General features: G+C 45.1%; 1 protein-coding gene across 4 annotated transcripts; it reads left to right on the forward strand.

The window, feature by feature from the left end:
* The first annotated feature begins 12,625 nt into the window (after positions 1-12,625).
* On the forward strand, positions 12,626-18,733 carry TEX12 (testis expressed 12). Of its 4 annotated transcripts, none has more exons than XM_073657183.1 (5): positions 12,626-12,769; positions 13,855-13,922; positions 14,865-14,964; positions 15,035-15,086; positions 18,154-18,733. In XM_073657183.1, the coding sequence occupies exons 2-5, from the start codon at positions 13,860-13,862 to the stop codon at positions 18,296-18,298; spliced, it is 360 nt and encodes a 119-aa protein (XP_073513284.1). In that variant the 5' UTR covers positions 12,626-12,769; positions 13,855-13,859; the 3' UTR covers positions 18,299-18,733. The 4 variants fall into 4 exon arrangements, with proteins under 4 accessions (XP_073513284.1, XP_073513283.1, XP_073513282.1 ...); XM_073657182.1 differs by having other exon boundaries at positions 12,634-12,823; positions 13,854-13,922; XM_073657181.1 differs by having other exon boundaries at positions 12,635-12,837.
* The last annotated feature ends 3,963 nt before the right edge of the window (positions 18,734-22,696 follow it).

A 22,696-nucleotide genomic window follows, 5' to 3' on the forward strand; every position in this document is an offset into this window, starting at 1 on the left:
TAGCCCAAGGTGTGGAGGAGTATTTTTGTTTTTGGTTATTTATTTTACCTTATACACAAGTCTTTACCCTGGAAAGGAACTTCCTTAACATATTTCACAGGAAGCTGCAGTCACTATTCTGCTGATACATCATATCCTTTACTCCAGTCACCTCCAGAGCTGCTGTCACTATTCTGCTGATACATCATATCCTATACTCCAGTCAACTCCAGAGCTGCAGTCACTATTCTGCTGATACATCATATCCTTTACTCCAGTCACCTCCAGGGCTGCAGTCACTATTCTGCTGATACATCATATCCTATACTCCAGTCACCTCCAGAGCTGCAGTCAATATTCAGCTGTGACATCATATTCTATACTAGAGTCACTTCCAGAGCTGCAGTCACTATTCTGCTGATACATCATGGCTAATCTTCACGTCACCTCCAGAGCTGCAGTCACTATTCTGCTGTTACATCATATCCTATACTCCAGTCACCTCCAGAGCTGCAGTCACTATTCCGCTGTTACATCATGTCTTATCCTCCAGTCACCTCCAGAGCTGCGGTCACTATTCTGCTGTTACATCATATCCTATACTCCAGTCACCTCCAGAGCTGCACTCACTATTCTGCTGATACATCATGGCTAATCCTCAAGTCACCTCCAGAGCTGCAGTCACTATTCTGCTGATACATCATATCCTATACTCCAGTCACCTCCAGAGCTGCACTCACTATTCTGCTGATACATCATGGCTAATCCTCAAGTCACCTTCAGAGCTGCAGTCACTATTCTGCTGTCACATCATGTCTTATCCTCCAGTCACCTCCAGAGCTGCATTCACTATTCTGCTGTGATATCATGTCTTATCCTCAAGTCACTTCCAGAGCTGCAGTAACTATTCTGCTGTTACATCATATCCTATACTCCAGTCACCTCCAGAGCAGCAGTCACTATTCTGCTGATACATCATGGCTAATCCTCAAGTCACCTCCAGAGCTGCAGTCACTATTCTGCTGTTACATCATATCCTATACTCCAGTCACCTCCAGAGCTGCAGTCACTATTCTGCTGAAACATCATGGCTAATCCTCAAGTCACCTCCAGAGCTGCCGTCACTATTCTGCTTATACATCATATCCTATACTCCAGTCACCTCCAGAGCTGCAGTCACTATTCTGCTGTTACATCATATCCTATACTCCAGTCACCTCCAGAGCTGCAGTCATTCTGCTTTAACATCATATCCTATACTCCAGTCACCTCCAGAGCTGCAGTCACTATTCTGCTGTCACATCATGTCTTATCCTCCAGTCACCTCCAGAGCTGCGGTCACTATTCTGATGTCATATCATATCATATACTCGAGTCACCTCCTGAGCTGCAGTCACTATTCTGCTGATATATCATATCCTATACTCCAGTCACCTCCAGAGCTGCAGTCACTATTCTGCTGATACATCATGGCTAATCCTCAAGTCACCTCCAGAGCTGTGGAAACTATTCTGCTGTCACATCATGTCTTATCCTCCAGTCACCTCCAGAGCTGCGGTCAATATTCTGCTGTTACATCATATCCTATACTCCAGTCACCTCCAGAGCAGCACTCACTATTCTGCTGATACAACATGGCTAATCCTCACATCACCTTCAGAGCTGCAGTCACTATTCTGCTGTCACATCATGTCTTATCCTCCAGAGCTGCAGTCACTATTCTGCTGTTTCATGTCTTGTCCTCAAGTCACCTCCAGAGCTGCAGTCACTATTCTGCTGTCACATCATATCCTATACTCCAGTCACCTACAGAGCTGAAGTCACTATTCTGCTGTTACATCATATCCTATTCTCCAGTCACCTCCAGAGCTGCAGTCACTATTCTGCTGATACATCATATCCTATACTCCAGTCACCTCCAGAGCTGCACTCACTATTCTGCTGATACATCATGGCTAATCCTCAAGTCACCTTCAGAGCTGCAGTCGCTATTCTGCTGTCACATCATGTCTTATCCTCCAGTCACCTCCAGAGCTGCAGTCACTATTCTGCTGTTATATCATGTCGTATCCTCAAGTCACTTCCAGAGCTGCAGTCACTATTCTGCTGTCACATCATGTCTTATTCTCCAGTCACCTCCAGAGCTGCAGTCACTATTCTGCTCTTACATCATATCCTATACTCCAGTCACCTCCAGAGCTGCACTCACTATTCTGCTGATACATCATGGCTAATCCTCAAGTCATCTTCAGAGCTACAGTCACTATTCGGCTTTAACATCATATCCTATACTCCAGTGACCTCCAGAGCTGCAGTCACTATTCTGATGTCACATCATGTCTTATCCTCCAGTCACCTCCAGAGCTGCGGTCACTATTCTGATGTCATATCATATCCTATACTCGAGTCACCACCAGAACTGCAGTCACTATTCTGCTGATACATCATATCCTATACTCCAGTCACCTCTAGAGCTGCAGTCACTATTCTGCTGATACATCATGGCTAATCCTCAAGTCACCTCCAGAGATGCGGTCACTCTTCTGCTGTCACATCATGTCTTATCCTCCAGTCACCTCCAGAGCTGCGGTCACTATTCAGCTGTTACATCATATCCTATACTCCAGTCACCTCGAGAGCTGCAGTCACTATTCTGCTGTCACATCATGTCTTATCCTCCAGAGCTGCGGTCAATATTCTGCTGTTACATCATATCCTATACTTCAGTCACCTCCAGAGCTACACTCACTATTCTGCTGATACATTATGGCTAATCTTCAAGTCACCTTCAGAGCTGCAGTCACTATTCTGCTGTCACATCATGTCATATCCTCCAGTCATCTCCAGAGCTGCAGTCATTATTCTGCTGTTACATCATGTCTTATCCTCAAGTTGTGACGCTCGCAAGCCCTGCCCTGGGAAGATGGGGGATACTCGGAGCCGGGTCAGATGTTGAGGGGGATGCAGCCGTGGCCTGGACCCGTTCCGTGCCCAGGGCTGTCACATTAAAAATGATGTTAGGGCTTTCCGGGTTGAGTGGTAATTGTCGACTACGCCACCTGTGGTGTCTGGTGACGCGCCACCAGCGCCGCTACAGTCCGCTGAGGCCCGGTGTCATGGCGGCTAAAGTTCTCGCAGCTCCCCACAGGCGGAGCGTGGCCTCAGGGCAGGCAAGACAGGATGGAGGGGGAGTAGTAGTGTGGGAGCACGGGTACTGCGTCGCGTGGTATGGCGCGTAATGAACAGTCCGGAGGCCATAGGGATGAATTTCCAAGGCTTTACTCACAGTTCTCTTAAGCAGCGCAAGGCTTCTCCCTGCTCCTCACGGAGTCCTGCGGCCACCAGGGAAGGGGGTCCGACTACCTCCGAGGACGTCCAGTGTTCGGTAGCGACCCTACACCAGAATGTTCCTGCACTACAGACTTTACCCCTTCCCGTCTGTGCGTGTGTAGCTAGGCCGGGTCTCCCTCTGAGCTCCTCTCAGGTGTAGGGGTCGGTTGGCAATTTCTCTCCATCCGAAGCCCGGCGGGATCCTCAGGGCCTAACCGGGCTTTCCCGTCCTGGAAGTAGAGTACGAGGTCGGGTATCGGGGGCCGGTACCCCTCTTGCAGCCGGAATCCCTCTGAATAGATCAGGTAGGCGGGGACAGGTGGCGTACTCCGCTCCGTCTGCATCCTCCCCGGGACCCATTTGCTGGGGAGCCACACTCTAAAGCTCCCGGGCCTTCTTGATCCTGGTCCTTGGCCGGGTTGAGACATTCCTTGTCTGCAACCTACCTCTCGTCCCAAGGCCAGGGTACGAGGACTGTGTCCCTTGCCGGTGCAGGCCCACACAGGATCTACGCTCCCGGAGGGAAGTCACATTAACACACAGTAGTTTTTCAGCAACCAAGACCAAGATCAAAGATGGCATTCTATTAAATATGAAATTAGAAGTGTCACAAACTAACTGTTCCTCCACCCACACCCACTAACTGGTTCCTACTACTTTGTGTTCCCCAGTCTCCCTGTAACCAGGGGAGCAGCACCCAGTGCATACTAGCTCCCTCTTGGTGGAAATGTGGTGTTGGATGCAAAAGTCTAGGTAACTACCATCACACTGGCCTTACCTCAGAGGAGAAACACCACACTCCATTAAAGAAGTGCAGCATTCCTGTGTTGGTCGAACCCTCAGGGGCGCCACAAAGTCACCTCCAGTCACCTCTAGAGCTGCGGTCACTATTCTGCTGCCACATCATGTCTTATCTTCCAGTCACCTCCAGAGCTGCGGTCACTATTCTGATGTTACATCATATACTATACTCCAGTCACCTCCAGAGCTGCGGTCACTATTCTGATGTTACATCATATGCTATACTCCAGTCACCTCCAGAGCTGCAGTCACTATTATGCTGTCACATCATGTCTTATCCTCCAGTCACCTCCAGAACTGCAGTCACTATTCTGCTGTTACATCATGTCTTACGCTCCAGTCACCTCCAGAGCTGCAGTCACTATTCTGCTGTTACATCATATCCTATACTCCTGTCACCTCCAGAGCTGCAGTCACTGTTCTGCTGATACATCATGGCTAATCCTCAAGTCACCTCCAGAGCTGCGGTCACTATTCTGCTGTTACATCATGTCTTATCCTCAAGTCACCTCCAGAACTGAAGTCACTATTCTTCTGTTACATCATGTCTTATCCTCCAGTCACCTCCAGAGCTGCAGTCACTATTCTGCTGTAACATCATATCTTATCCTCAAGTCACCTCCAGAGCTGCAGTCACTATTCTGCTGCCGCATCATATCCTATACTCCAGTCACCTCCAGAGCTGCAGTCACTATTCTGCTAATACATCATATCCTACACTCCAATCACCTCCAGAGCTGCAGTCACTATTCTGCTGATACATCATGGCTAATCCTCAAGTCACCTCCAGAGCTGCAGTCACTATTCTGCTGTTACATCATATCCTATACTCCAGTCACCTCCAGAGCTGCAGTCACTATTCTGCAGTCACATCATGTCTTATCCTCCAGTCACCTCCAGAGCTGCGGTCACTATTCTGATGTTACATCATATACTATACTCCAGTCACCTCCAGAGCTGCGGTCACTATTCTGATGTTACATCATATGCTATACTCCAGTCACCTCCAGAGCTGCAGTCACTATTATGCTGTCACATCATGTCTTATCCTCCAGTCACCTCCAGAACTGCAGTCACTATTCTGCTGTTACATCATGTCTTACGCTCCAGTCACCTCCAGAGCTGCAGTCACTATTCTGCTGTTACATCATATCCTATACTCCTGTCACCTCCAGAGCTGCAGTCACTGTTCTGCTGATACATCATGGCTAATCCTCAAGTCACCTCCAGAGCTGCGGTCACTATTCTGCTGTTACATCATGTCTTATCCTCAAGTCACCTCCAGAACTGAAGTCACTATTCTTCTGTTACATCATGTCTTATCCTCCAGTCACCTCCAGAGCTGCAGTCACTATTCTGCTGTAACATCATATCTTATCCTCAAGTCACCTCCAGAGCTGCAGTCACTATTCTGCTGCCGCATCATATCCTATACTCCAGTCACCTCCAGAGCTGCAGTCACTATTCTGCTAATACATCATATCCTACACTCCAATCACCTCCAGAGCTGCAGTCACTATTCTGCTGATACATCATGGCTAATCCTCAAGTCACCTCCAGAGCTGCAGTCACTATTCTGCTGTTACATCATATCCTATACTCCAGTCACCTCCAGAGCTGCAGTCACTATTCTGCAGTCACATCATGTCTTATCCTCCAGTCACCTCCAGAGCTGCGGTCACTATTCTGCTGTTACATCATATCCTATACTCCAGTCACCTCCAGAGCTGCAGTCACTATTCTGCTGTCACATCATGTCTTATCCTCCAGTCACCTCCAGAGCTGCAGTCACTATTCTGCTGTAACAACATGTCTTATCCTCAAGTCACCTCCAGAGCTGCAGTCATTATTCTGCTGTCACATCATGTCTTATCCTCCAGTCACCTCCAGAGCTGCAGTCACTATTCTGCTGATACATCATGACTAATCCTCAAGTCACCTCCAGAGCTGCAGTCACTATTCTGCTGTTACATCATATCCTATACTCCAGTCACCTCCAGAGCTGCAGTCACTATTCTGCTGTCACATCATGTCTTATCCTCCACTCACCTCCAGAGCTGCGGTCACTATTCTGCTGTCACATCATATGCTATACTCCAGTCACCTCCAGAGCTGCAGTCTGTATTCTGCTGATACATCATATCCTATACTTCAATCACCTCCAGAGCTGCAGTCACTATTCTGCTGATACATCATGGCTAATCCTCAAGTTACCTCCAGAGCTGCAGTCACTATTCTGCTGTAACATCATGTCTTATCCTCCAGTCACCTCCAGAGCTGCAGTCACTATTCTGCTGTCACATCATATCCTATACTCCAGTCACCTCCAGAGCTGCAGTCACTATTCTGTTGTTACATCATATCCTATACTCCAATCACCTCCAGAGCTGCAGTCACTATTCTGCTGATACATCATTGCTAATCCTCAAGTCACCTCCAGAGCTACAGATACTATTCTGCTGTTACATCATATCCTATACTCCAGTCACCTCCAGAGCAGCAGTCACTATTCTGCTGTCACATCATGTCTTATCCTACAGTCACCTCCAGACCTGCGGTCACTATTCTGCTGTTACATCATATCCTATACTCCAGACACCTCCAGAGCTGCAGTCACTATTCTGCTGTCACATCATGTCTTATCCTCTATTCATCTCCAGAGCTGCAGTCAATATTCTGCTGTTACATCATGTCTTATACTCCAGTCACCTCCAGAGCTGCAGTCACTATTCTGCTGTCACATCATGTCTTATCCTCCAGTCATCTCCAGAGCTGCAGTCACTATTCTGCTGATACATCATGACTAATCCTCAAGTCACCTCCAGAGCTGCGGTCACTATTTTGCTGTTACATCATATCCTATACTCCACTCACCCCCAGAGCTGCAGTCACTATTCTGCTGATACATCATGGCTAATCCTCAAGTCACCTCCAGAGCTGCAGTCACTATTCTGCTGATACATCATATCCCATACTCCAGTCACATCCAGAGCTGCACTCACTATTCTGCTGATACATCATGGCTATTCCTCAAGTCACTTCCAAAGCTGCAGTCACTATTCTGCTGTCACATCATATCCTATACTCCAGTCACCTCCAGAGCTGCAGTCTCTTATTCTACTGATACATCATGGCTAATCCTCCAGTCACCTCCAGAGCTGCAGTCACTATTCTGTTGTTACATCATATCCTATACTCCACTCACCTCCAGAGCTGCAGTCAATATTCTGCTGTTATAGCATGTCTTATCCTCCAGTCACCTCCAGAGCTGTAGTCACTATTCTGCTGTTATATCATGTATTATTCTCCAATCACCTCCAGAGCTGCAGTCACTATTCTGCTGTTACATCATGTCCTATCCTCAACTCACGTCCAGAGCTGCAGTCACTATTCTGCTGTTATATCATGCCTTATCCTCCAGTCACTTCCAGAGCTGCAGTCACTATTCTGCTGTTATATCATGTCTTATCCTCCAGTCACCTCCAGAGCTGCAGTCACTATTCTGCTGTTATATCATGTCTTATCCTCCAGTCACTTCCAGAACTGCAGTCACTATTCTACTATTACATCATGTCTTATCCTTCAGTCACCTCCAGAGCTGCAGTCACTATTCTGCTGATACATCATTGCTAATCCTCAAGTCACCTCCAGAGCTGCAGTTACTATTCTGCTGTTACATCATATCCTATACTCCAGTCACCTCCAGAGCTGCAGTCACTATTCTGCTGTTACATCATATCCTATACTCCAGTCACCTCCAGAGCTACAGTCACTATTCTGCTGTCACATCATGTCTTATCCTCCAGTCACCTCCAGAGTTGCGGTCACTATTCTGCTGTTACATCATATCCTATACTCCAGTCACCTCCAGAGCTGCGGTCACTATTCTGCTGTCACATCATGTCTTATCCTCCATTCATCTCCAGAGCTGCAGTCAATATTCTGCTGTTGCATCATGTTTTATACTCCAGTCACCTCCAGAGCTGCAGTCACTATTCTGCTGTCACATCATGTCTTATCCTCCAGTCATCTCCAGAGCTGCAGTCACTATTCTGCTGATACATCATGACTAATCCTCAAGTCACCTCCAGAGCTGCGGTCACTATTCTGCTGTTACATCATATCCTATACTCCACTCACCCCCAGAGCTGCAGTCACTATTCTGCTGATACATCATGGCTAATCCTCAAGTCAGCTCCAGAGCTGCAGTCACTATTCTGCTGATACATCATATCCCATACTCCAGTCACATTCAGAGCTGCACTCACTATTCTGCTGATACATCATGGCTAATCCTCAAGTCACTTCCAAAGCTGCAGTCACTATTCTGCTGTCACATCATATCCTATACTCCAGTCACCTCCAGAGCTGCAGTCTCTTATTCTACTGATACATCATGGCTAATCCTCCAGTCACCTCCAGAGCTGCAGTCACTATTCTGCTGTTACATCATATCCTATACTCCACTCACCTCCAGAGCTGCAGTCAATATTCTGCTGTTATAGCATGTCTTATCCTCCAGTCACCTCCAGAGCTGTAGTCACTATTCTGCTGTTATATCATGTATTATTCTCCAATCACCTCCAGAGCTGCAGTCACTATTCTGCTGTTACATCATGTCCTATCCTCAACTCACATCCAGAGCTGCAGTCACTATTCTGCTGTTATATCATGCCTTATCCTCCAGTCACTTCCAGAGCTGCAGTCACTATTCTGCTGTTATATCATGTCTTATCCTCCAGTCACCTCCAGAGCTGCAGTCACTATTCTGCTGTTATATCATGTCTTATCCTCCAGTCACTTCCAGAACTGCAGTCACTATTCTACTATTACATCATGTCTTATCCTTCAGTCACCTCCAGAGCTGCAGTCACTATTCTGCTGATACATCATTGCTAATCCTCAAGTCACCTCCAGAGCTGCAGTTACTATTCTGCTGTTACATCATATCCTATACTCCAGTCACCTCCAGAGCTGCAGTCACATCATGTCTTATCCTACAGTCACCTCCAGAGTTGCGGTCACTATTCTGCTGTTACATCATATCCTATACTCCAGTCACCTCCAGAGCTGCGGTCACTATTCTGCTGTCACATCATGTCTTATCCTCCATTCATCTCCAGAGCTGCAGTCAATATTCTGCTGTTACATCATGTTTTATACTCCAGTCACCTCCAGAGCTGCAGTCACTATTCTGCTGTCACATCATGTCTTATCCTCCAGTCATCTCCAGAGCTGCAGTCACTATTCTGCTGATACATCATGACTAATCCTCAAGTCACCTCCAGAGCTGCGGTCACTATTCTGCTGTTACATCATATCCTATACTCCACTCACCCCCAGAGCTGCAGTCACTATTCTGCTGATACATCATGGCTAATCCTCAAGTCAGCTCCAGAGCTGCAGTCACTATTCTGCTGATACATCATATCCCATACTCCAGTCACATTCAGAGCTGCACTCACTATTCTGCTGATACATCATGGCTAATCCTCAAGTCACTTCCAAAGCTGCAGTCACTATTCTGCTGTCACATCATATCCTATACTCCAGTCACCTCCAGAGCTGCAGTCTCTTATTCTACTGATACATCATGGCTAATCCTCCAGTCACCTCCAGAGCTGCAGTCACTATTCTGCTGTTACATCATATCCTATACTCCACTCACCTCCAGAGCTGCAGTCAATATTCTGCTGTTATAGCATGTCTTATCCTCCAGTCACCTCCAGAGCTGTAGTCACTATTCTGCTGTTATATCATGTATTATTCTCCAATCACCTCCAGAGCTGCAGTCACTATTCTGCTGTTACATCATGTCCTATCCTCAACTCACATCCAGAGCTGCAGTCACTATTCTGCTGTTATATCATGCCTTATCCTCCAGTCACTTCCAGAGCTGCAGTCACTATTCTGCTGTTATATCATGTCTTATCCTCCAGTCACCTCCAGAGCTGAAGTCACTATTCTGCTGTTATATCATGTCTTATCCTCCAGTCACTTCCAGAACTGCAGTCACTATTCTACTATTACATCATGTCTTATCCTTCAGTCACCTCCAGAGCTGCAGTCACTATTCTGCTGATACATCATTGCTAATCCTCAAGTCACCTCCAGAGCTGCAGTTACTATTCTGCTGTTACATTATATCCTATACTCCAGTCACCTCCAGAGCTGCAGTCACATCATGTCTTATCCTACAGTCACCTCCAGAGTTGCGGTCACTATTCTGCTGTTACATCATATCCTATATTCCAGTCACCTCCAGAGCTGCGGTCACTATTCTGCTGTCACATCATGTCTTATCCTCCATTCATCTCCAGAGCTGCAGTCAATATTCTGCTGTTACATCATGTTTTATACTCCAGTCACCTCCAGAGCTGCAGTCACTATTCTGCTGTCACATCATGTCTTATCCTCCAGTCATCTCCAGAGCTGCAGTCACTATTCTGCTGATACATCATGACTAATCCTCAAGTCACCTCCACAGCTGCGGTCACTATTCTGCTGTTACGTCATATCCTATACTCCACTCACCCCCAGACCTGCAGTCACTATTCTGCTGATACATCATATCCCATACTCCAGTCACATTCAGAGCTGCACTCACTATTCTGCTGATACATCATGGCTAATCCTCAAGTCACTTCCAAAGCTGCAGTCACTATTCTGCTGTCATATCATATCCTATACTCCAGTCACCTCCAGAGCTGCAGTCACTTATTCTGCTGATACATCATGACTAATCCTCCAGTCACCTCCAGAGCTGCAGTCACTATTCTGCTGATACATCATATCCTATACTCCAATCACCTCCAGAGCTGCCATCACTATTCTGCTTTCACATCAGGAGCGGGGGAAAAAAAATAAAAAAAACACCTCTTTAACCTCTTCTTCATTGGATGATACAAATGTCCCAGCTCAGTGTGTTCGCGGCGACACCAAACTACAAAGTTTTATTTTTTTACATATTTTAGTGGTGAAAATAAATTCCGAACTTTGTTAAAACCTTTTTGGATGATGTAACTTTTTTCCTTTTCCGTCGATGGAGCGGGGGGGAGGGCTGGTTGTATGTCAGGGTGAGCGGACGTATCTATTGATACATTTTTGGGGACGTGCGACATATAAATTGCTTTTTTTTTTGCTTCTTTCGGGGGAGGAGCGGTGACTGTAAAACAGAAAATTATTTTTTTTCAGTACTTTTCCATTTTAGATATAATGTTACCTTATAGCACAAATTTTTATGGATAAATATGACCCTTAGGATCGGTGTTCACATCCGGCTCCTCGCAGCCCCGGCTGATATGCTGGGATACTGGCCTAATCCTGGAGATCAGGAGGAGTGTCACTGCCCTCTGGTGGCCAAACAGTAGAACTGCAATTTTTATAACTTTTGTTTTTACTTATTTTTTTTATTTTTATTTTTTTGCAATGTTCACATTATTTTTCTGCGTATAAAAAACTCGCTCGATACCAGGACACACGACAAGTGATTCTGTAGGAATACTTGTGCAATCTGTAACAGGATTCTTCTGTGACCTCTTCTATACGGCTTCCGCTAGACTATTGGTGACATCTACATCCCCCGTCCTAACACTGCCGGGGGACACAACTAGTAGCACCTCACTACCATCGTCACATCAATACTAAAAAGACCCTCAGACCCACAGATCATCAAAAAAAGGCTTAAAGGGGAAGTCCAGAACTTAACCCAAGTCATCAATATCAGATTGGGAGAGGGGGTCCAACACCCGGCGGCCCCCAACCATCAGCTGCTGTGCACAGATGCAGAACAGCTTATAGTCACTTCAATAGGAGCTGAGCTGCAGTACCGAGAACAGTCACTATACCCAGAACGGCGCTGTGCTGCTCCTGGAGATGCAAACAGCTGATTGGTGGAGGAGCCGGGGGTGGGATCACCATTAGTCTATCCTAATAATAGGCCGCCATCAATATCTAACCCCTTTAAATAAAAAAATTGCAATACGCTCGCCCTACATCCCAGCTGATGTCCTATTTCCACCAGCTGCAGCTTTTTCCCAGCACATTCAGCTTTGCTGGGGTCTGTGGTCACAAATCAGCAGAGAAAAAAAGACATAAACTCGCTACAAACTGCCCATAAGACATCACAGTGAACTCACTGAAGGTTTCTCAGTTAACTCGTTCTGCAATAAGCAATAGCTGCTGCAACACAAAGGCTGCAGGAGGTAAACGGTGGAAAATGTTCAAGGAAAACCAATTACAAAAAATGTTTTTAGCCCAAAAATACACGCATTTAAGAGAAAAATGATCACCGCGCCTTTAAATAATTCCCTGGTATAATAATGGCAGCTGATCTGTATAGAGCATTTGTATATGTTTCCCATCATTTTTTACTTTCCCTTTCCTGCAGTGACGCATTAGACACAGAGCCCTGTGCACACTGAGGAGAGACAGCCGCTGTAGGAGCACACGGCGACCGCCAGGGGGAGACATAACATTGAGGCGTCACTGGGCGCGCAGCTCCGCTCTTACCTCAGACACGGCGCCGCGGGGAAGGCGCCATCTGCGCATGCGCTCCACCACGCAGCCGTTATCCAGGGTGAAGAGTGCGCAGGCGCTAGGTGCAGAGTGCTGTTCCGCGGCTGTAGCGCGGACTGAGCCCTCAGAGCCGCCGGTGACGGTAGGAGCCGCTGTATACGGCTGCCGGTAGGAGGCTTGTGTTCTCAGGAGCAGGGGAAGCCGGCAGGGGTACGGTGTAATAGTAACTGATACAGGAGGGGGGTGGGAAGACGGCTTAAAGGGGCTGTCTCACCTTCTTAAAGGGGATCTGTTGCATAAACAAATGTTATTAAAGTGAATTGCAAATTATATATATATATAAAAAAAAACAATAAAATTGTAATTTGTCCCATTTCCCGCTGCTGGACACTAGAGGGCGCAGCTGGTAAGTAAAGCAATAGTGATACAATGTAGCAATGCGACTGCTGCAGAGGCCGCTGCCCCAGCCCTGTACTCTGCTATAGCCTGTGTAAGCGTCATACACTGACACACCAGCAGATAGGAGTGGCCGCTGCCAGCAGGTCAAAAAATGTATTCCTAAAAAATATAGAAACTTAATGGGAGAGTTCACAGTTCAGACCAGAGACGCCAAAGGGGCGAGATGTCAGTCATCCGGAGCACCGATCAATGTTGTGCCTGGCCGAGGTGTAGTTTTGAATAACACCGTTCACTTTGTTTTTACAGCGTTCATTGTGTTTCAAAAATGTTCTGCCCACTTTATTCTCCACGTCAGTACGATTACAGAGATTGCAAATTTATAAGGTTTTTTTTCTAATTTTTAGCGGTTACAAAAAAACAAAACAGAATTTTGTAATATATATATACGCCGCATAGGACCCAGACTACCGATGATCAACAGGGCATTTAAAGGCCAACACGGTATAAAAAACACTTTTGTTACTGAAGTTTTGCACTAAACTGCACTGCTATGTCTTTTCTGTAAGGCCATGTTCACATTTCGTTCTGCAACGGAAATATATGTTGGATTTCAGATCTACAAGACAATGTGGACCACCGCTTCATTCATTCTCTATGGGGCTGCTGGAAAGAGCTGCTGGAAAGAGCTCCGTAGCCCCATAGGTAATGAATGGAGCGACTGTCTGACACGTGCACCGCCGCTCCTTTCTACCCGGCAATAAAAATGCAAGATGGCATCTCTGTCTTCTGGCGTTTCTTATGTTTTTCTTACTCTGTTTTATACTTAAGCATATATGGAGACGATGGCAAGCAGTGCCACGAAGTATGAGAGCAAAGTGACAAAAAGGAAGAAAGACGTGAGTAACTAACTGTACAAATACAGAACATCAGTAACAGGGCAGCAGTGAGATGAATACTGAGAGCCGCCTCGTCACGGTGACCCTATTTGGGACAGTCCTAACCCTAATATTTAAGGTGTGGCCGGCACCCTTTCCTTGAGCTGGAAAGATTTTTCATCTTGCGTCCCAGGTCTGTGTGTCCACTAGCTGGGTTCAGTCTCTCAGCCCTTATCTACATACATGTCACTTGACAAACAGTAAGGTTTTAAATATTAGGGTTAGGACTGTGCCAAATAGGGTCACCGTGACGAGGTCGGATGGCTTTTGCATTATTTTGATCAAAATTATGTTAATTAAGTACCCTGTATTATTTTCATGCACTATTGCAGTTTATTTATTTATTGCAGGGTATTTATGTATTATGTTTCTGTCTTTGTTTTTATCCTGTTTAGTGGCCATGTGTGAACATGCTCTTACATGCTTCATGCACACCAATTTACATTCCAGTTCATTTCTTCAGGTTTTATCACCAAGACTTAATAGAGGGCAATCAAATTATTATTTTTTTTTTGTTAAACCCTTACCCTCCTCCCCAAAAGAGTTTGATAAGTTCTAAGTATCAGATCGGTGATTGATCCCCACCAGATTACTTCTAGCAGCAATGATTGCAGTGCTCGACTTCCCGCATTGTCAGTCTCGTGTGCATAAGCAGCCACTAGGTGGCAGTATACCAGGGCAAATCCACGGCACGATGGAGCAAACGGTCCTATGTAGACATCTGTGTACCAAAAAGAGGTCTCAAAGTAAAGTCTGCATGGGGCTGGTCCTTTAAATTATCATTTAAAATAGGTAAAGAAACCACTGAAAATGTCTGGGTAGCAGATGTTATACAAATGAATCACTATATATGTTATGGCAGATTATTACATAAGTAACTTTGTTTTCAACTCACCAAAACAGAACGAAGACCCCGAGACTGTTCAGTGCTCATCGCTCACAAACCAGCCGTCCGTGCCGTCAGACAGCCCGAAGGTGGAAGACATCGAGACCCTGATGAAAGGTCAGTGGAGTTTCTTCTCATGCTGCGTCCGTCCCCACATTTATATGACTGCTCGGTTTTCTGTTCACAGATTTAAGCAAAGACGTCAGCCTGCTGTTCTCCAACTATGCACAGACCCTCAGGTGAGCACACGACATGATCATGTCTCGCCCCAAGAAAAGGTGTATATGTCATTTATGGTGATCTCAGGAGAATGGTGGAGAAGACCCTCATACTGTGCTCCGGTAATAATAAACCCACACTGGTGTAAGATATTCCTGATTTATTAACAAATTAGACTGTTTGCTGTCATACCCCGGAGATACGGGAATGCCATAGATTTGCACTGTAACTTGCACAACTTTCTGGCATAAATGATAGTAAATTTATCGGCCCGCACGTGGCCGCAGCCCCTTTCACTAAGCTTAATTTTTGGAAGAGTGGCGTGAGCTGCGGAGAAAGTTAAGTCACAAACAAATGATGTACTTCATAATTTGCGACTTTTCTACCCCGGCTTCTGGCATAAAACGAAAAAATAAATGCTGTTTTTAAAACTTTACATCCAACCTGAAACTAAAAATGCTCTGCTCAGAGAGAGATCAGGTGCCCATTGATTTCTATTAATATCTGGTTCTGATTCAAGTCCAGGTATAATTCTGGTACCCGAACCGAACTTTGGACTACAGTTTGGTCAAACCAGATGAACCCAAACCTCCACTAGTCCGCTCATAACTAGAAGAGTCAGTGACTCTTCATTTAAAGGGGTTTTTCCAAAGATTGAAAGTTTCTCCCTGTCCTTGATCACTGGGGAGTCTGAGCTCCGGGACCCCAGTCATTCTAAGAAAGGGTTTCTGCAGGAGCGGGGGGGGGTCAGGCATTTGCATCTCCACTCTATTTATTTTGTATGGAACTGCCAGAAATAGTAGCTGAGTCCAGTCTGATAGACAGTAAATACAGCGGAGATGCACATGCTGGACCCCCGCTCTCTTCTAACAGGGCTCTACAGCAACCCATTCTCGGGAACACAGGTGGTCCCTACTAATCCATATTCTGTGTATAGGAGATGATGACTTTCATTCTTGGCAAAAGCCCTTTTAGAAAGTGTGCATCAATCCAGATGTCTTCTAGGGCTGCAGGTTGATTTTCCAGTCTCCTTCTCAGCCTACAAGACGTTCTCATCACACGCAGGCATCATGCCAGGGCAGCGGAGGAGCTGGAGATGCCAGCAGGTAGTGGGAAGTTGGCAGAACACTGGTCCGGCGGCCGTGGACCTATGATGTGGCTTCTGGACCAGGGTTCTGTGAATCTTTTTGAACAGTCGTACTGTTGACTTTATTGTGAAGTTTGCTGCATATTTCCACATCAGTGAAGTGACGTCACTTCTTTTTTTTTCTGCTTTGTCGTTTTCAAAATCTCAGTGAAAAAAAAAAAGCATTGTGAATTTTCCCATTGAAATCAATTTTCAGTCCGTTCAGAGAGTGTTTGATGTGGATTTTGGAGGGGATTCAGAATCCATATAAAAAAAAAACTGAACAGATTAAGAACAAGTGACTAGAACTTCTGCTCGTGCCATAGAATTACAGCAGACCTTAAAGGGATTGTCCGGTGAAAACTTACTGATCGGTAGGTGTCTGATGACTGGGACCTGCACCGATCGCCAATTTAGGGACATTTTTTTTTTTTTTTCAAATTCAAAATTTTATTTAGTTTTAATATGCACAGATCTTAAACAGATCAACCAATAAACAAAATATAATCCACAATCAAGAGATAAGAAAATGTAGAACAATAAAACAGGTCATTTAACAAGTCCACAGTTAAGCTGCATCAAGGATGTTAATAACATTTATTCAGTTGGCACTGTATTTATAAGCACATTGAAGGATTAAAAAAAAAGAGTGGAGGAAAAAGGGTTGAAGGAGGGGAGTCAAGGTATACCAAGGAGATCAAGATGATCAATAGGATTTATCAAATCAATAGTCAGCCTGCAAACTAGTATATAAGAAAACAGGCCGACCAGATCAGAGGTCAGAGATAATTTACAGCTGGTTAGAAAGATGGCTTTCCTGGGGTCGTCATGCAACATCCCGAAAGATTGGAGAGGAAAGGAAGGATTCCCAGTGGAACCATTCGGAAACAACTGCACTGATTTCATCCGGCGATTGGGCTATTAGAGATTCCATACGATGTGATATTGCTTTCTCTACAAATCATCCTTCTATAGAAGGGGGCTCAGTTTTCTTCCAGTGACAAGGGATTAACGTTTTCGCAGCTTGAAGGAGATGTAATGATTTTTTGTAAACATTCTTAGCCATAGGGAACATGTATAAAAGAACTGTCTCAGGAGTTTTTGGGATTGCCACACCTGTCATCTCTTGGGTGGCCGTAATAACCTTTTCCCATAAAGCCTTCAAAACCGGACATGACGACCACATGTGCGACTTTGTTCCCTCGTGAATCTCACACCTCCAGCATAAATCAGAAACCTCTGGGAACATAGCAGAAGGGACCCGATACAACCTAGAGATTATTTTGTAACTTGTTTCTTGGGATTTAGTAGCAATTATAGATTTATGAGAGAGATGGAAGCATTTGTCCCATTGCCTTCGCGTAAATGATTGTTAAAGTTCAGCCTCCCAAGCCCTACAAAAAGAATGGTGTTGGGGACATTTTTTATCATCGAGGAAGCGCTTCTATTCCCGTTACATTCTCTATGGGGCCGCTTGTCCCAGCTGAGTGCAGAGAGAATGAATGGAGCGGCGACTGCATTCGCACTGGCGATTAGAGATGAGTGAACCCGAACTGTAAAGTTCAGGGTTCGTACCATGGTGCTGAACTCCAAACACCGACAAGAGAGACCATTGATTTCGATGGGGTTCGGGTTCAAGTTCGTAAACTTTGGACTAAAGTTCGGTCGAACCCTTACTTCCATGGGTCCGCTCATCCCTACTGACGATCCATTCCAACAGGGATAAAAGTGCCACGTTCTGCAGATCATTGCGGTTCCCAGCGATCAGACACCCACCCATCCTGCAGACAGATGATAAAGGAGTTGTTTGATGATGAATAAACACCAGGAATGTGGAAAGTTCAGAACTTGTCTACAGCAATATTCATGTTAGATGCAGTCAGTGGATGAATCCTCTGTATTTCCCCTGCAGGGATCAAGGACATTAAAACGTTGCTTTACCTTTTTGCTTTTTTTTTCAGTGAACGTTCGGCTGTGGATTCACTACAAGTCCACAAGTTTGAAGAAATTCTTATAGAAGCCAGATCTCTGGAGATGCAGATAAGAAAGAAGAAGGAAAATCTCAGGAACCATCTCTCCACGATCGCAAAGACTTTACAGAAATGAGGGCAGATAACATTGCATTCAGCCGTTTATAAGAGTTGTGTAATTCTCAGGTTAAGGGCGCAGACACACGGCCGTATTTCTCGTGCGAGGATCGTGTGGCAGTGCTCGGACTGGCCCGGCTCCTCTCCTGACCTGAGCGTGACAGCGTGATGTATTTCTGTGCAGCTGTCATGCTCCGGTCAGTCCGATGACTGCTAAGAGATCTTCGCACGAGAAACACTGCCGTCTGTCTGTGCCCTAACATATACATTTCCCCGGCCAAATAGAAACAAGATTACACCAGGATGTCCCGGGGCTAGAATCTGGACAGTATGCAAGCTGTTATAACCCACAGCCTCCATAATCAGCACCGATCACTGGGACTGACGGGAGGAGCGTTATGTCTATATCATTGTATGTTTTACCAAAAGATAATAAATGTTTCACCTAAAAGAACAGGTGTTTTCATTATGTATAACAGTAAAACAAGATCCTGGTGCATGCATTCGCCTTCTGTAAAATAGTAGATAGCAAACACACTGGGGCGGATATATCAATACGGTCTTATTCTTTGTGCAATCTCACACATAGCCGATGTGTCCGGATTACTCATCACAAATCCGCAGCAATTTATTTTACAGGGCAAATCAAGTATATGGGGTTTTCAAAATCCCATTCACACATTATAGAAAAAAATCTGCACAAAAATGAAAGGACGGCGCCGAATTTATTTAATTCTCATTCTTGTTCGGGTTTTCATTTGTAGATTTTGCCCTATTCAATGCTTTGTAAAGAAGCAGAGCAAAATCTGTAAAGAAATCCAAAAGTAACACATAAGGATTCTGCCTGCAGATTTGTTGCGAATCCTAGGATTGCTCGTTTCCCCATAATCATGAAATCTAAACAGGTCGCCCGATCATCCAACGAACAAGCAAAACGCTTTACAAATCATCATTCTCGGCAGCACATCGTCCTGTGTAACCAGTGCATGTGCTGCCGAGAATGATATTGTATACTGTACGTACAGAATGCTCTATTTACAATCGATTTATGCACATGGGAAGCACGGTCAACTTATACAGTCTATTAAAGTACCACTCCAGGGTTTATTTTAATATTATACTCACCATCCGCCATCTTCAGCTCTTCCTGGTGCCGCTCCGGTCCTGCGGCGCAATCTTGTATGCTCCTGTTCTGCGGCGCCATCTCGTGATGCTTCGGTCCCACGGCGCCACCTCGTGATGCTTCGGTCCCACGGCGCCATCTCGTGATGCTTCGGTCCCACGGCGCCATCTTGTGATGCTTCGGTCCCACGGCGCCATCTTGTGATGCTTCGGTCCCACGGCGCCATCTCGTGATGCTTCGGTCCCACGTTGCCATCTTGTGACCGCAACTTCTGACTGACCGGAAGTCAGAGTTAACGGTCACAAGCTCTCAATGTAGGTCTATGAGAGCAGATACCATAGACCTTCATTTATCAGCCATTTATGGCATATGGTATGGATGGCTGAGAAAAGACCCTTTAAAAGGGTTAATATGTCATGATACGTCTGGTTCAAAGAGACAGTATAGGGAAAGACAGGAGGAAATTTATGTGGATGGGGATTGAGAGTAAAGTAACTCTTTGCTGATGTCACTGGTGTGACAGACAGTCATTCTGGATCCGGTTGTAGAAAGTCGCTGCGCTTGGCCTTGCAGACACCTTCTTGATCCTTTCACCATCCTTCCCTCTCTGGGACCCAGCGGTGAGCTCCACTTTCTGCTGCTAATTAACACACCCTTACTGGACCTTTATATAACACCCAGTCTCTCCAGAGAATCGCTGGTGATAGAAGTATATTCCTCTGCTCAGGCATGGAGTACTAGCAGTCAGCTAGATTCTCCTTGGAGTTCCTTTGTTTTCGTTGTGATCGCTCTGGTGTCTTATTAAAGCTAAGTGTATCCCCTTGTCTGTTTTCCTTGTTTGTATTTAGTTGCAGTGGGGGCTGACTAGTGCTCACCCCTCCCCCTCCCTACCTAGGGCCTAGGTCTAGGGTCAGCCTGGGCTAAGGTATCCTACTCGGCGATTGGTGAGGAACCTATTTAGGGACGATAGGGAAGTCAGGGTATTGTAAGATCTACTTTGGGGTCTCCACTCTCCATTTCCCTAGTTGCTCGGCTTCCCTTCGTCGTATGGTGGGTCCTTCCCATACCTAACATGACAGCTGAAGACACAAAAACTTTGTAGTACGATTAGCTGGCTTAATGAGACGTCATCGTTGCGGCGTGACTCGTGACATTGCGGATATTGGCACGTAGAAGGTGCTTTGCTGGGCTCTTGTCTGGCACCAACAGATTACTGATCGGGGTCCTATGAATCGACTAGTATTCTGGCTACAAGGAAACTGGGCAGCAGTACTCAATGTCAGGCAGCAGCTGCAAAAGCAAACAAGATTTTAGGGTGTATAAAACAAGATAAAATCCTGTGATCCCAATGTGTTTTACTACCTGGAACCAACATAATACTATTAAGGATCAATCATTTATAGTTAAATCTCCAGATCCTTCTCTCTGCCTCTTTCAGTGGGTTTCGCCAACATTAATTTAATGTGTATGGAGTCCTTCATCCACTCATGTTTAGGAGATGATCAAACAAATGTATTATTGCTTCATGCGCATAATGGACCACAAGTGGTTCGCAAAGTTTTGTGCTGAAGTGAACTTAGTCTAAAGCTGTCTCCCCCTCTGCCATACAAGCTTATAAAAGAGCAACGATGAGGGAAGAAGTCAAGAAAGAAGCTGGAGATTGCATTATCTGTGGCTCTGGGCTGCAGAACAAGGGAAAGTGGGATCTAAGACCATCAGAAAACATTTTGTTCCTTAGCATTGGTGAATATATCTCTGGCTGGCATTGAGTGTCCATTTGTTTTGCGGAGGCCGCTGCCATTTATTTTTCTTCACAAGTTAGTTTTGTTATGCGATGACTGGCTTACGCAGCAGTTATATCACCCGACAATGAACCCACTTTGCTGAAAAAAAAAGGAACAATTGCAACAAAGGAAACCTAAAAAAAAGCCTCCAAATTACCAACCAAGCTACAAACAGGTCAGAGTCAGCAAACTGTTGGCTTCTTCTATAGAGGTCAGTGAAGTAGGATTTTGGGAATACACCAGAACTAATACTATGCAAAGCAATGGACGGAGAATAAATGAGATGTTTGACCAGTGGACAAGTCAGGAATTCTCTGGGAGGTCTTCACAAGTTTGGGGCTTACTGGGCTGAACGAGCTTTATGATAGTTGCAACATTAGTTTTGCAGAAAACTCATTACTGTTCTCATGTTTGAGAATAGCAGAGGACCACGCCGATCATATGATGGGGCTGGTATATGGTCATGAGTGTTTGCCAAGTGATATCCAGAGAACACCAGCACTTTTTGCCACCATCTGATAGACCTCCGTCACTGTTGTCCCATTCTACCTGTCATGCTTATGTTGGGCCTACTCTTGCTGTCTCTGTCAGGTGTTTTTTATTCACGCACAGCTTTTTTTTAGAAAACGGACTTGATTTTTGGGAGGTTTTATGTTGTTATCACTGGAGAAGGACATCGTCGAAAGAATAGAAGGAACAAGGCAAAGAGGAAGACCAGCAAACCGATGGCTTGATACTATCAAGATAACAGCGGAGAAGACCCTGGTGGATCCATCTGGGCTTGCAAAAGATTTATCTTCCTACAGAGTGTTCATCCATCTAGTCGCCATGGCTCGAGACAGAGCCAAACTCGTTAAATAATAATAATTAATTTTTGGGGCCAGCATGCACAACTATGGCATGTTTCCTATATTGGACATGTCACCAATTTTCCAAGTAAATATATTTTTCAAGGTGTTATTGACATGACATTCTCACCAGATGTCGGTAACAACCCATCCAATGTCATTAACACCTTTAGAAATATATTTACTTAGAAAATTGGTGACATGTTCTATACCTATTTCAGTTGTTTTTTTTATGTTATGCCATTTTTCTTACAATAAAAGCACTTGTAAAGAATGCAAAAAAATAAAGAAAATCTCAGTTTAAAAATGAATTTTTCATAAAATCTAAAGTAAAAAAAATTGAAACAGATCCAAGCTGTGTGAATTTTATCTCAACATCTTATAATGTGACTCTGCAAGGTGCGTGACCCCATGTGCCGGTATGCGCTGCTGACAACGTCTGGTCATGCTCTAGATGAGAAGGTTGATGGCAGGGTTCACAATTTTATTTTTTATGGACAGCTTCTCAAAAAAAAAAAATCACAGAGTGGTGACTTCTTTTTTTTACAGACATATTAGATGACCATAATATCCTGCAGAATCTTCTCCCAGACTTGGATCAGTACAACAGTGGCTCCTGGTCAGTCAGTGTCGCTACTTGGCACTTCGATGCACTGATACAA

Source organism: Phyllobates terribilis, unplaced genomic scaffold, assembly GCF_046119375.1.
Source record: "Phyllobates terribilis strain yellow unplaced genomic scaffold, ASM4611937v1 Scaffold_12__6_contigs__length_324123572, whole genome shotgun sequence".
NCBI classification, from domain to species: domain Eukaryota; kingdom Metazoa; phylum Chordata; class Amphibia; order Anura; family Dendrobatidae; genus Phyllobates; species Phyllobates terribilis.